The sequence below is a fragment of the Poecilia reticulata genome, chromosome 20, assembly GCF_904066995.2.
Source record: "Poecilia reticulata chromosome 20, P_reticulata-male-v2, whole genome shotgun sequence".
Classification (NCBI taxonomy): domain Eukaryota; kingdom Metazoa; phylum Chordata; class Actinopteri; order Cyprinodontiformes; family Poeciliidae; genus Poecilia; species Poecilia reticulata.
In genome coordinates this window covers 15,141,275-15,154,981 of record NC_088849.1, presented here as the reverse complement: position 1 = coordinate 15,154,981, position 13,707 = coordinate 15,141,275, and the positions used below count along the sequence as shown (strand labels likewise).

At 39.9% G+C, this 13,707-nt stretch overlaps 2 protein-coding genes across 2 annotated transcripts; one reads left to right on the top strand and one right to left on the bottom strand.

The window, feature by feature from the left end:
- Positions 1-61: 61 nt before the first annotated feature.
- On the bottom strand, positions 62-2,889 carry rpl21 (ribosomal protein L21). The gene is made up of 6 exons (XM_008396292.1): positions 2,787-2,889; positions 2,101-2,179; positions 1,425-1,486; positions 837-949; positions 341-491; positions 62-188 (listed from the first exon to the last, which is right to left on the bottom strand). Exons 2-6 carry the CDS (start codon positions 2,165-2,167, stop codon positions 99-101), a joined length of 483 nt encoding a protein of 160 aa, XP_008394514.1. The 5' UTR covers positions 2,168-2,179; positions 2,787-2,889; the 3' UTR covers positions 62-98.
- Positions 2,890-3,491: 602 nt separating this feature from the next.
- usp12a (ubiquitin specific peptidase 12a) lies at positions 3,492-13,305 on the top strand. Its single transcript, XM_008396293.3, has 9 exons — positions 3,492-3,656; positions 4,586-4,666; positions 7,904-8,117; positions 8,372-8,607; positions 8,739-8,815; positions 10,167-10,250; positions 10,705-10,902; positions 12,273-12,351; positions 12,432-13,305. Exons 1-9 carry the CDS (start codon positions 3,609-3,611, stop codon positions 12,531-12,533), a joined length of 1,119 nt encoding a protein of 372 aa, XP_008394515.1. The 5' UTR covers positions 3,492-3,608; the 3' UTR covers positions 12,534-13,305.
- Positions 13,306-13,707: the final 402 nt, after the last annotated feature.

Genomic DNA, 13,707 nt, shown 5'->3' with positions numbered 1-13,707 from the left:
GGGCGCGTCACAGCTGTTTCACATTTAAAAAAGGGGTGCACAAGGACGACAACATGTCAAATGGGATGTGTACAAATATCTTTATTAATTTGAGCACTTTATGCCATGAACTCGTAGGGGATTGGCTCCAGCAGCTGGGGCTCGTTCTTCTTGGTGCTGACAAAGTGAGCCTCACGAGGAGGAGCGGGCTGAGGAGGAAAACAAAAATAAAGTCAATAATACTTAACATACCAAGTGTGAAATCTCTGTGGAGGAAATGAAATGCAGTTGTTTGGTGCTTTGAATACATTTCTGTTACATATATTGTTCTCTGCTTGAACCTCTCAGGATCAGATCATACCTGGCGTTTCAGTTCCACCCAGGTGCCTTTCTGCTTGGCCTCCAGCTTTTTGCGCTCGTTCTCTCTGACGCGCTGCAGGAAGCTGTCCCTGCTCTTCGAATGCTTTACGTGCTCAATGCGCACGTTAATCCTCTTGGCCAGAATCTTGCCCCTGAAAAGAAAAGTGTACACAAACACAGGTATTAAAGCATTGCCTCAGTTGAGCGGCTTCAGCTTCGACTCGTCTGCAATGCCCTGCAAAGCTGCGGACCTGTGATGTCTCCTCAAAACAACCCGAAGCCCAAACACCAGCTTTAGACTGGGGTGCCTTGAGGATGAGCTATTCTCCCCCACATGAATGACCACTGAGGACATACAGGCTCCAGGTGGCAAAGTGAAGATGGGGGGTTTTAGAAAGTTAAAAACAAACACACCAGAGGTTCAGGCAAACTTTCATCCCTCAGAGCAAAGAACAAGAGTTCCCCTTCTTCAGAGTCCAAAGTAAAACAGAACTTACTTGACCTGCTTGTTGACAATAATGCCGACAGCATGTTGAGTCACATTGTAGACGCGTCCTGTTTTCCCGTGGTAGCACTTATGAGGCATACCTTTCTGAATGGTACCGGTGCCCTGGAAAAACGTCCACATGACGATCAATCCACCATCACAACATGGAGTCCATTAGCTAGGGCTCAAACATCACCTCATATAAGCCAATTATATTTTTTCATCCTTTTTAAAATTCCACACTTTTAACACCAACAAACTGTAGATGTTTGCTTCGTCCATCCTCAGCGTTATATATACCTACACTGTTGGTTTTTGTTGATGTGTGTTGCTTTAATTAAAGCACCATCGTGGTGAAATTGGGTTGCAGATCGGCTAAATGCAAAAGGCCATTTCACTGCTTCATGGAGCTGCTTAAATATGCTGTAAAAGAGCCTGGAGCATTGTGCACGTTGTAGTTCTCAAACCCTTTTGTGCTTTTTTTTTGGGAAAATTCATAAGTACTAAAATTATCTATATGACTACACTGAAGATTTTTCTAGATGTTAATGTTTTAAATATATATAATACAGAAGAAAAAAAGCATGCAATATCCCACCTTGATGTCTACGATGTCTCCTTTCTTGTAGATGCGCATGTATGTGGACAGAGGGACTGGGCCTGCAGAGTAGGGAAAAAAAGATCAACATTTTAAATAATGGAAACATTTAGAATAATGATTGACTTTTTTTTAAATGCTCATTTTCATCTATTCAAGCGTGTGTACAGGTCCCCATAATGCTGAACAATTAAAATGCTAAACAGTTTTTGGTTATTACTGAAACAATAAAATTTCAGCTTGGCAGTATTTCATTACCTCGTTTCAAGACTCCATAGAGGCTAAACATGTGGCTTAGGTTAGACAAATGTATAAACATACAATTTGATTATTGAAAGAAATAAAAACACAAATATAACACAAACTCTCTGCATGGTTTTTGAACGTTTTCCAAGGTAAAAATATTTTATTCTTTAAGCTTCTTTTTGAAGATACAAACATGAATCAGTCCTCAGTGTCCTGCTTCAACACAACTGAATTAAATGTTTGCGTTATTAGAGAGTCAGTAGATGTTTAGGAGTCGATTCAGGTGTGAATCACACATCTGTCTTGAATAGCCAACATTGCAGGACAGTGGCCCTTTAGGACCGGAGTTTGACAGACCAGTAATGAACACGGAAACTAAGATATTTCACTGGCACTTTTACCATATAACATGTATTAACCAGCTACTCACCATGTTTGCGGAAGGGCCTGCTAAACATGTACCTGGTCCCCCTCCTCTTGCCTCTGGTGTTCGTCATGATGCCTGATAACTGAGGAAAAATAAAGCCTTTAATAACCCACGAAATATACTGTCTACAACAAACGTGTCACCAAAAGTCAATGTTTATTTATGTAGATTTCACCTAAATAGCAATATAGTTGTGTCTTCCCACCAACGAAAAACACACTACAGTATCTAATTTAGTGCTACATTATAAAATTATAATTTCGAAATTATTTTCTTTTAACAAATTGCCATTTTAACCAAAGATGCGTATACTGCGTTGCAGAAAAATAAAACAATGTGGAGTTTACAGAGACAATCAATTCCTCGCCGTAGTCCATACCTCTAATTGTGTCTTATGACAACAAAAGTGCTACAACACCGTTAACTGTATTTACTATGTATTTAATGTATTTCAAAAGGATAGTGAGCCTTCTATCCAGTGTTTCTGAAATAGACAGGGCCGCATGGAGAGCCACGCTGCTGCTCATGATCACAATTAGCGAACAAAACTACACTTGGCGATTATTTTCCACCCAATAACACTTCAGAAGCGTGTAAATACACATCTCCGGCGCGCGTACTGACATAACTATGTATAAATCAGGTAATAATAAAGAGGAAAATAACAATTTAAACGGAGAACATCTTACCCCCGGTCTCTACAAGATGGCGGGTACGGCGGAAAGAGAGATTAAAGGCCCCCAAACTCCGCCTTGTGAAGTAGGATTCAGGTAGAAAGTTCGATTGCCTGAACTAAAACAAAGAAATTTTATTATTTTAATAAGAAAATAAGTGTTTCGTGTGTGTTTCTTTAAAAAAAAATTAAAATATACAGTAAGTATAGGTATGCATTTCACATGAAGTTGGGTGGAGCAATGATTTACTTGAGCAAGTCTTTGAAATTATTTTACAACCAATCTCAAAGGGTGGTCGCAACACTGCACCACTGTGGAAAATATTTGATACATTTGTTCGTACAGTACAGTTAGTAAATTGGCTAGTTGGAATAAATAAATAAACAAACAAATAAATAAATAATCACGGAAATATCCGAACAATATCCGGAGACTAATGACACAGCGGGGAATCTGCAAGTTACATTACCGCAATAAAAAAACACACACACAAAAACCCACAATGATCATTTTCAGGAAGAAGATATTTCTCACTTATTTTGGTTCTAACCTTTCTCTCGCTTGTAAAAAAAACTATTGTTTAGCTTTTTAGTTATTTATATAAGCATATAAAAGTAAAAAAAAGTTTGCGTTGATGTTTAGTACTACTGTCCGAATGTGTGAGGAGCCTATGGTCGTAATAATTAAACGAAGACGGAAGCAGCTAGCAGTGAATGCTCTTGTCTTCTTCAGGCTGTTTGTCCGCAGCAGTCGCGAGCTCAGCAGCGTCTCCTCACGAGGACATCCAGCCCAGTCCTGTCAGCGCGCGGCTGTATATTGGAAGATGGCGCTAGCCGAATGGAAATCCTAATGACAGTCTCAAAATTTGCCTCTTTTTGTACCATGGTGAGTGCACAGCGGCCACATGCTGGCATTATTTAGATTATTTGCTGATTCAGAAACCACCACTATACCATTATCATCTATTTAAGCCCTGGAAATAGAAATGAAAGCAGTTTATGTTGGTGTGCTAGGCAAGCAGTATTCGGTATGTAGCCACCCACCGCCTTCTCCTCCGCACTCTTTTTTTTTTCGTTAAAGGCTAAATACGGACATTTTCGAGTGTTTGTGGTTTCTTTGCTTAAGCTTTGCGTCTTAATTAGGTCATGTCTGTCGAAACTTAATGTGCAGACGGTGACAGTGCACCTGCTGACGTTGGGATTCAAAGCTAACCAGCTAATCTGTAGCTAAAATCAGTGTTTCTGCTTGTCAACAACTGGAGCAGCTGGGTAATGGATGACTTAAGGGAGACAAACACTTAACCTATATTATTTTTAGGGGAAACAATGAACACGGAAACTAAGATATTACACTGGCCTTTAACTATATAACATATATTAAGAAGGTGGGCAATGACGACATTTGCGGCGTAGTTGTGTTTTCCGTCTCTAGTTTTATTTCTTCTCTTCCTTCTGCGGCTTGACTTTGTGCTCCAATCAGATCATTCAAACCTTTATAATCTCCTTGGTATGAAAACTCACAAAAAAATCACCCAGACGGTTTTGCATTTAAATCCCTCCGGGAATAGTGGGGGTGCAGACATGTCTACCTTTACTGTCAGGTGAAAATTATGCATCATTTGCTCTAGTGACAAAAGAGGAATGCCAAATATTTGCGTTTTTTATCTTCTTTTATTTGAACAAAAGTTGTATTGAAAGGTTCGATTCAAATCCATTGTCAGCGTAATGTGTGTTTTATTTTTTAAGTCGTAGATCAACTTTAAACTGATTAAGAGTTGGTGAAATTTACATGTGTGTGTGTCGCACTTTTTACAGGGCGCCAATGCCTCTGCTCTGGAGAAAGAGATTGGATCTGAGCAGTTTCCGGTGAATGAGCACTACTTTGGCCTGGTCAATGTAAGTGAATAACAAAGTGGTTGTCAGATCATGTGACTTTATTTAAAGCTGACTTAATTTCCTCCCATTAAAACACATATGCAATGTCCCTGGAGTCGACTCTCCTCGCAGCAACACGTGCTTTTAGTTTAGAAGTTGTCACAAGAGGAAATGCCATTTTAAAAAGACAAGGAAAAGGAGATTGTATATAGATTTATTTTTTGTTGCTGTTGCTAAGCTACATTCTCTAGAGAAATGCCAAAAATGTTTCTACCACTGTGGATAAAATACAGCCTCTTCACTGGAACAATTTTCTTTTACATTTAAGTTTTTAAATACTTATTTATTCAAAATGTTTACTTATAAATACACATTTGAAAGGAATTAATTATGCTTTACTTTAAAAACATTTCTGAATTGCTTAATTAGTTAATGTCAGAGAACTTTGATGTATACTGACAAACAATAAAACAAAGCATTTTTATTGATATGCTGGAGATTCAGTGATTGTTGAGTAAAACTCGAAATGTGGAACACGTTTCTACCAATTTCAGAAAAAAAATAGTCACAAATAACCACTGAAAGCAAGTTTTCTTCCTCAGTAAACTCAGAAAAGCTCTGCTTCAATAAAAAAGTCAATTATTGGTTGATGATCTCTTTCGGTGCTGTTAAGCTGCACTCTGAAGGAAAAGCTGTCGTCCAGGCAAATAGCCTTAATATTTGTAAAATTATATTTGCTCAATAAGCTTCTTCTCCTGGGGGAAAATATTGAGATCATCTATGATGTTTTGGTTAAACCATGACTTTAGTTTGGTTCTTAAAAGGAACGTATATTTTACACAAGAGCTGAACAACTAACTCTTGAATCTGTTTATATTTAAGTATGTATCAAAATCAAATGAACTATAAATAAATGTTAGAACATTTTCCTACCGTATATTATTTTAGCAACAGTAGGAATAAATATTGCTTCTGCCTTTTAAATAAAAACTCATTAAGTACATTTTTTTGTATGTTTTCATGTTGATACTGTGAAATTGTGGCATTTCTACTAGAGGTTTTCTGTGAGAATCTCATAGCAGCCCATACCTAGTCTGTTTGTTTAAGACAAAAACAATAAAAATGCAGAACCCTAACATGAGGAAGATGGATTCATGATGGTGTTTTATGCATTTATGTGACTCAGATGCTGGAACACATCGTGACACAGTGGAATTGTGTGTTTTCTCAGACCATAAATATCTACTGGTAATTTCTTAGAAACCTTTTTATGTAAATATTACTGCTAGTGAGCCAAGAAACCTGGGACATTTGAGTCAAAAGGGAAATTGTCGACTGCATTACTCCCTCCTGTTCTAAAAGTAATGTGTTTTATGGGCTTCCTATGCAGTTTTAACAAGTAGAGACTCTTTTATTTTTACATTTTCCATGTCTAGATAAGCATGAAAAATAAAACCTGAGAGTGAGTTGTAGAGGCTCAGTCTTGCATCGACATAATGGAAATTGCTTTAGATGAGATAAAATCTCAATCTGATCTTTATTTTTCTCAAAATGCTGTAACTCTGGATGTTAAACTGGACAAGATTTCTGAACTGATTTCAGATTAAAACTTTTTTTGTGTTGTGGAGGTTTTACTGACAAATTAGGTTATAGAGTATCTGTATTTATGTAGAATAGTCTAGTCAGGAATTTGTTAAAGATTTGAACTTATGTTAGTTTTGTCCAGATGGCGAAAAAAAATTTCGACCCTGGAAAATTGTAAGCCAGCTTCAGTGCTCTGATGCTTACTTGAAAACTCACTCTGCTAAAAGCCTACGGTCCTGCTAATATCATTGCTTACATGTTTGTTTTTTGTAAAGTCGGGATTCCTGTGGCTTTGCTGGTGGCTGAATTTAATCTGAATTTAATTGCATATTTGAACTTGGCTTTTCCAAACTTCCAGAAGGGGAAAATCCAAGCTTGAACAAGAGCTCTGTTTTCGTTCTTTGGTTCTGCCGTTGTTTCATTGATGACTGTAGCTTATTATTCTCCTGAGGAAAGTAAGCTGTAAAACTGTTTATGACATTTTGCCATTGATAAAATGAAAAACAAGAGCAAGAGAGGCATAGCCGCTCAGTTCCTCGGTGCAGTCAGGGAAACGCACTAGAAGGATCGCTTCACCACCTGCTGGAGCTTTTAACGCAAATTAGGCCAAAGTATCATTAGGATTCAATCATTAGTTCTCGTTCTCTGACGTTGACTTGCAAAATAAAGTGGATGTGATGCTTTAATGCGATGTATATTTTTACATTAGACTGCTGTAGATAAATTAATGCTGCAGTTTAGATGCAAACTTACTGCAGAGCAGTGAAGCGGCTTCATGGTCCAGTGTTCAGCTGGAAGATAACTGCTTGCATTGCACACCTTCGGTGTTACTCGTTAGTATTAAGATGAACATTATTAATTTGTTGTAAACTATAAGGAAACAACTGAATGTTTCAAGAAATATAACAAATCTTTAAAGCATTTTATTCTTTGTATTAGTGGTTTACCTTGTCACTATATTCTCCACTGAAAAATGTCCAGATTGCATGCACAGCAGCTGCTGCACCAGGTTTCTCTGCTGTTGTTTTTTTGATGCTGACTGCAGGAAACCAGTTTTGCAGGAATTTAAAAAAAAATGGAACAGGTTTGTGCTTCTTCAAGCTTTTTACACTCAAAGTATGTTGTGATCAGTTTGAGAAAAAGTGTTTTTTTTGGGGTTGTTTTTTTTTTTTTTACCGTTGTGACGCTCTGTGCTTAAAATGATCAGAAGCAAATTGATTTATTTTGGAATTCTAGGAGTTAAAGATGAACAATGCATGAGCAGGATGGATTTACTTTGTTATAAATATAACATAACAGGTAGCGATGGATGATTCAAACAGAGGACACATACTTAAAAAAAAAAAAGAAACCTGTGATTTACGTCATTTGCTCTTGAGTTTGCTCTTTTATGTTGTAAGAGGCAGCAAAGCTTTGATGTAGAAATCTGCCTTTTAAAAATCACAATGATTGTTGTGTGCTTACCGTACGTCTACCATCTGGCTCTGGAGCGCTCTGATGGAGCAGAGGCTGCTGGCACACACTCAATCTAAACTACATTTTTTTTAAAAAAGGGTCAGCAATCAAAGTGAAGAGGTGGATATGTTATCTGGTTGTAATTGCAGCTCAGCTGTGGCTATAGGATTTTTCTAATTGCTCATTTCTGTTTTGTGATTTTTAATTTTTTTTTTTTAGTTTGGGAACACCTGCTACTGCAACTCGGTGCTGCAGGCTCTCTACTTCTGCCGGCCGTTTCGGGAGAAGATCCTGGCGTACCGCAGTCAGCCTCGGCGGAAGGAGAACCTGCTCACCTGCCTGGCTGACTTGTTCCACAGCATCGCCAACCAAAAGAGAAAAGTGGGGGTCATACCACCCAAGAAGTTCATCACACGGCTACGCAAGGAGAATGGTGAGTGGGGAAGGAAATGCAAATAAAACAACCTGTTTCAGATGAAGATCCAGAGCATCTTGCTCGTTGTCGCTGAAGTGCTGACTCTCCTCTCCTCTCCTCTCCTCTCCTCTCCTCTCCTCTCCTCTCCTCTCCTCTCCTCTCCTCTCCTCTCCTCTCCTCTCCTCTCCTCTCCTCTCCTCTCCTCTCCTCTCCTCTCCTCTCCTCTCCTCTCCTCTCCTCTCCTCTCCTCTCCTCTCCTCTCCTCTCCTCAGAGCTGTTTGACAACTACATGCAGCAGGATGCCCACGAGTTCCTGAACTACCTGCTCAACACCATCGCAGATCTGCTGCAGGAGGAGAGGAAGCAGGAGAAGTCTAACGGTCGCCTAGCCAACGGCACATTGGACTCCCAGAACAACAACAGCAACGCCACGCCTGCTCCCACCTGGGTCCACGAGATCTTCCAAGGCACTCTGACCAATGAGACGCGTTGTCTCACGTGTGAAACGGTGAGATCGCGTCGTACATTTTCACTGACATAAACGTTATTTTTCTGGGGGGTCTGAAAAGTTGGAGTCCTATTTAAAAAAAAAAAAAAAAAAAAAGTCTGACATTTTAACATGTTTTTTTCCCTCTCCAGATAAGCAGCAAAGATGAAGACTTTCTGGACCTTTCTGTGGACGTGGAACAGAATACCTCCATCACACACTGCCTCAGGTAAAACTACGCCACTATTTAACTGAAGCGTCCTGAAACGGACTCATGAATTTTAATTAAAGCTTCTTCCATTTTGAAATGATTAATTTATTGAGCATCGCTGTATGGTTGTGTGTCAACAGAGTTTATTAATGTGATGTCATTTTTAGAAGTCTGCGTTTGTCATTTCCTGCAGAACAGGAACCTGTGGTAAAACAGCATGTATGCTGAACCAACCCCGATTTCTTGTAATTTTTACCGTTTAAAAAATTAAATCTAATGTATAATAAACGATAATACTGCAGGAATCTGTTTCCTCATCAGTGTGGCAGGAAGGTTTGAGTTCGACAGCCGTAGGCCTCGCTCTTTCTTTCGTTTATGCTGCAGGGGTGCGTGACTGCTGGTTCTGCTCACTTCTGTGTTTGTACGTCTTGCATGCAGCGTAGCGGAGTCAAGCTGGCAGTTCCCTCCAACGCAACAAGAAAAAAATAAATCAATAATTTATTTTAACGAATCAGCTGAATGCATTGCTGTAAGCAAGATGAGACCACAGTGAGGCGTGCTTTTTCTGTCTAGAGGCAGAAACTTCTGTCAGGTGCTGAACGTTTAAGCAGCCGTTTTCAAAGTCCGGACCAACGGAAAATGCAGGTCAAGTTACAGAATTAAGAATGTGGAATATTGTCAAATTTGTGCATTAAATATAAAAGATCTCTCAAACTGTCTTAGTGTACCCTTACACCAACGTTCAGTGACGGAGAGTAAATCTTTTCTGCTGCTACCTCACAACTGTAAACCTGTTAAGCAAAGGAAGTGATACTAAATTGACAGGAACTTGCTTGGAGGCTACAGACTTTAGCAACGCAGCTTGGGTTTGTCCAAAAACACATTTTCAACAACAATAGGTTTTGTATCGCTTGTCAATTAAATATATAGATGTTCTTCCTCAAGTGTTTTTTTCTAACGTCAGCAGTGCTGTAGTCTGCTATAGGTTTATTTCTGATTTTATCAGTTCAAAGAAAGGAAACAGCTGTTTCCCCCCCACTAACTTGAAGTCCACTTCAAGGTTGTTCTTTGACCCAGCCAGAGTCCAAGTTGGCCAAGTCAGTAGTTTCCTGCACGCTGGTTAAGCTGCTCCTTTGCCACTTCTTCATATTTTTCACAGCAGACATGTTGGTATAAGCTTCCTAAAAAACCTTTTTTGGACTTAAAGTTGTAACAAAAAAACAAAAAATAAATAATAGATTAAAATCTACTTAACGTAATAGCAGCTAAAATGCTTTATTTGGGAACACAAATGGCACCAGGAAGATGTGAGATTATTTTTGTAAGCATGGACCCTGGATTAACTGTTTTTTCTTTTGTTTCCTCTCAGAGGGTTCAGTAACACGGAGACTCTGTGCAGTGAGTACAAATACTACTGTGAGGAATGTAGAAGCAAGCAGGAGGCGCACAAGAGGTCAGTGGAGCAGATTCTTTTGGGTCCAATGTCCTGCAAAAATATTTATACCCCTCAAGTTTTTCACATTTTGTTCCACTGAATCCACAAACTTTAATGACTTTTACTGGGATTTTATGTGAGAGATCAACACAAAGTGGCGTGAGATAATTGGAGGAAAATACCACATCTAGTATGCTCTCCATCCAGTGTGACTGAATTTGAGCTGTTTTGCAAAGAGTAGGCCAGATTCTTAACCTTTTAGATGTGTAAATCTGGTGGAGCTCAAAAGGAAAAACCTCTAAAGATTTTATTTTTTTTTGTCAAAGAAAAACCTTGGAGCCTTTTCCTTCCACCTCAAAATTATTCAGAGCTTCATGTTGAAATCCCAGTTAAACACATTGAAGTTTCTGGTGAAAGTCACTGTAAATTGTCCCATCGTCTCGGTTAATTTCATTCGTCTCCGGCCCTTCAGGATGCGTGTGAAGAAGCTGCCGATGATTCTGGCTCTGCACCTGAAGCGCTTTAAGTACATGGAGCAGCTCCAGCGATACACCAAGCTGTCCTATCGCGTTGTCTTCCCTCTGGAGCTCCGTCTCTTCAACACCTCTGGAGACGCCACCAATCCCGAGAGGCTATACGACCTGGTTGCTGTGGTAGTGCATTGTGGGAGGTGAGCATGTGAACGAGCAACCGGTGTTGAAACATCTCTTCTCCTTTTGACTCTGAGAGTGGGAGTTTGGGTGTCTGTGTTTATTTAAGGTGTTCCCTGCTTGTTTTTCAGTAAGTGCGTGCTGGAACAGACTTGAGCTCTGCACGAAACAAACAATAACGGAGGAAAAAAGGTTGAACTTTAGAGTGGGATAAGAGCCCTGCATGTGTAAAATGCCATCTCTAATTCGAGCTAGCTCCAGTCTAAACCCCTTAGTGATTTAAGAGCCATCCATATCAGTCAAGAAGTGGCTCAATAGAGTGAGCATCAGACTGCTCGAGGGGGGAAGTAGGTTCGACATTCATCTGCATTTAAATGGAGTAGAATCCATTATTTACAAAGCATAGTTCCCAGTGATAAAAAGGTGCAGGGAAAAAAACAAAAGGCCCAAGAATAGAGCTTCAGCCGACATGTTGGGTCAGCAGTGGAGGAGGAAGAGACGCCAATCCTCACAGAAAAACCTCCGTCATGGAGCTGAGCTTGTGATTCCCACACATTGCTCCAGCTGTCTGCCTCAAAGGCAGCAGTAATGGTCTAACAGTGGAAACGATACACATTTTCCACATTCAGTTGCTATAAAAAAGAAGTTGACACTGAAGGAGCTACAGGGATTTCTGGCAACTTCTGGATTTATTCTCTACATGTGGCAACAATTTCTTATTTTCTCTGCAACTCTTCACCGGTTGTAAAACAGAAGGTGTTAAAACCTCCATAAATTGTGTTGGAGAATGTCTTGTAGTATGTATTTACCCTTTTGGCCACAAATGAAGCACCAAAAGTGAAGCAAGGTGGTGAAGCATCATGGTTGATGGAATTATGCAAATCTGAGTTTTGACCCAAACCTTCAATTATCTGCCAGGTGGTTGAAGAAGGATTTCATTTTCTGTTTAGTTCAAAATTAAATCCAACAGAAGATCTGCAGATTTGCCTGTTCAGGCCTGCAGACTTCTAACACGGATTAAATCTGGGAAGAGAAATGTCACTAAATTGGGATGAATAGGTTTCTGCAGAAACTGAATCAAAGGATGGTTCAACAAAATATTGGAGAATTAAGACTGTTGGAGCTTTTTGTCTTGCATATCCCCTCTAAAATGTATTTTTTTTGTTTTGTTTTTGAAGCATACAGAATGGATGCAGCATGTAATGTAATCGTTGTGATGTAATTATTGTATAGGACAAAAACCTTGCATTACAAGTTTTGAAACACTTGAGGGAAATACATTCTCCTCTAATATGTCCTGAATGTTTTAAAACTACCTGAAAACCTCAGAAATTTAAAGCTGAATCTGTAAATCGTACCTCTAAAGGATAAACTCTGTTTTTTTTTTCAGTGGTCCAAACAGGGGTCACTACATCGCCATTGTAAAAAGTCATGACTTCTGGTTGCTGTTTGATGACGACATTGTAGAGGTAAGCAGGTTGTGTTGCGTTTAGGAACCATGTCTGTCTGTCCTGAAACTGAGCCGTCCGTCTCGCTTCTGCTCTTGTAGAAAATCGACGCCCAGGCCATCGAAGAGTTCTACGGTCTCACCTCCGAGATCTCCAAGAACTCCGAGTCGGGCTACATCCTCTTTTACCAGTCCAGAGACTAAACCAGATGTGGACCGCAGCGCTTTGCCACATCATCCCAGAGAGACGCTCTCTTCTAACTTTGTGGGTGGGGGGAGGGGAGCAGCAGATTGTAAACTTGCACGGCGTCATACCTGCTTCTACCTGAGGGTTCTACGCACCTCAGCGCTGCAGCTCAGCCATGGCAGTCCCCCCTACTTACCAGCTGCCCCCCCCCCTCCTCCTATGCCCTTACTGCTCCCCTTCATCCACCGCCGCCTCCGCTGCTGCTGCGAGGACAGAGAGAGATGACGACAAATGAAACTGTGTCATGATTGTTTGCAGAAGAAGGGACTGAGGGTTGTACAGATTTTGACTGGCTGTATGAGTGCTGTTCTAGTTTTTGCCTTGGGTGTGGGGTGAGTGGGTATTTAATTCATATGATGTAATATCGGCCTGGAGTCTTCACCTCCCACAATGTTAACCTAAACTGTGACAGAAGTTTTTGCTTGTTTTTTTTTTTTTTGGTCATGGACGTGACGGAGGACGGACAGGAGGTGGGTGCCCCGCTTACAGGGAGCACTGGGCTGTGTATTTCTAGTGTACAGAATGGTATTTGTATAAATATTTCATTAAGATATTATCATTGGAAAATGTTAGACTCGGAGAAGATGTATTAACACTATGGTGCACTTTTGATACTGTTTTGTAGGTGTTGGCAAGCTTAATGTGAGGGTGGGGGGTTGCTTGAAAAGGCCTGTTGTGAAGCGATCATTTTCTGTTTTAAAGAAAAAGAAATAAAGCCAATAAGATTGAGGGACCGTCTGCTCCACTTTCTGCGTCCCACAGGTGCCACTGATGACTCATGGGGGGGACTCGACGTCGCCATCTACTGGTGTGCTTCGGTACTCCTTTTTTTTTTTTTTTTTTTTTATTCCATCCGGAGTTATTTTTAATCCATTCAGAGCCAGTAAACAGCGCAGCCGAAAGATCGCACACCGATGCATCTCAATAAATTTGGATGTTGTTGCATATGCTTAATTTTTTTTTTATTTTGTTTATGACCAATGACTCTCCACCCCTCCGAAAATGTATTATGAAATCAATCAAGATTATTCTATAAATAAATGTATTTATGACTGTATAATATGGAATGCTTTTCCATAATAAACTGTACCAAACTTAAGGTCTTCGGACCACCATAACTCTTTATGTGGC

Coding starts and splice junctions, on each gene's coding strand:
- rpl21 (XM_008396292.1), bottom strand. CDS start 2,167: ATGACGAACACCAGAGGCAAGAGGAGGGGGACCAGGTACATGTTTAGC. Junction 1,487..2,100: donor CAGGCCCTTCCGCAAACATG/GTGAGTAGCTGG, acceptor CCTACTCTGCAG/GCCCAGTCCCTCTGTCCACA. Junction 189..340: donor GGGTGGAACTGAAACGCCAG/GTATGATCTGAT, acceptor TTTCCTCCTCAG/CCCGCTCCTCCTCGTGAGGC.
- usp12a (XM_008396293.3), top strand. CDS start 3,609: ATGGAAATCCTAATGACAGTCTCAAAATTTGCCTCTTTTTGTACCATG. Junction 8,608..8,738: donor GTTGTCTCACGTGTGAAACG/GTGAGATCGCGT, acceptor TTCCCTCTCCAG/ATAAGCAGCAAAGATGAAGA. Junction 8,816..10,166: donor TCCATCACACACTGCCTCAG/GTAAAACTACGC, acceptor GTTTCCTCTCAG/AGGGTTCAGTAACACGGAGA.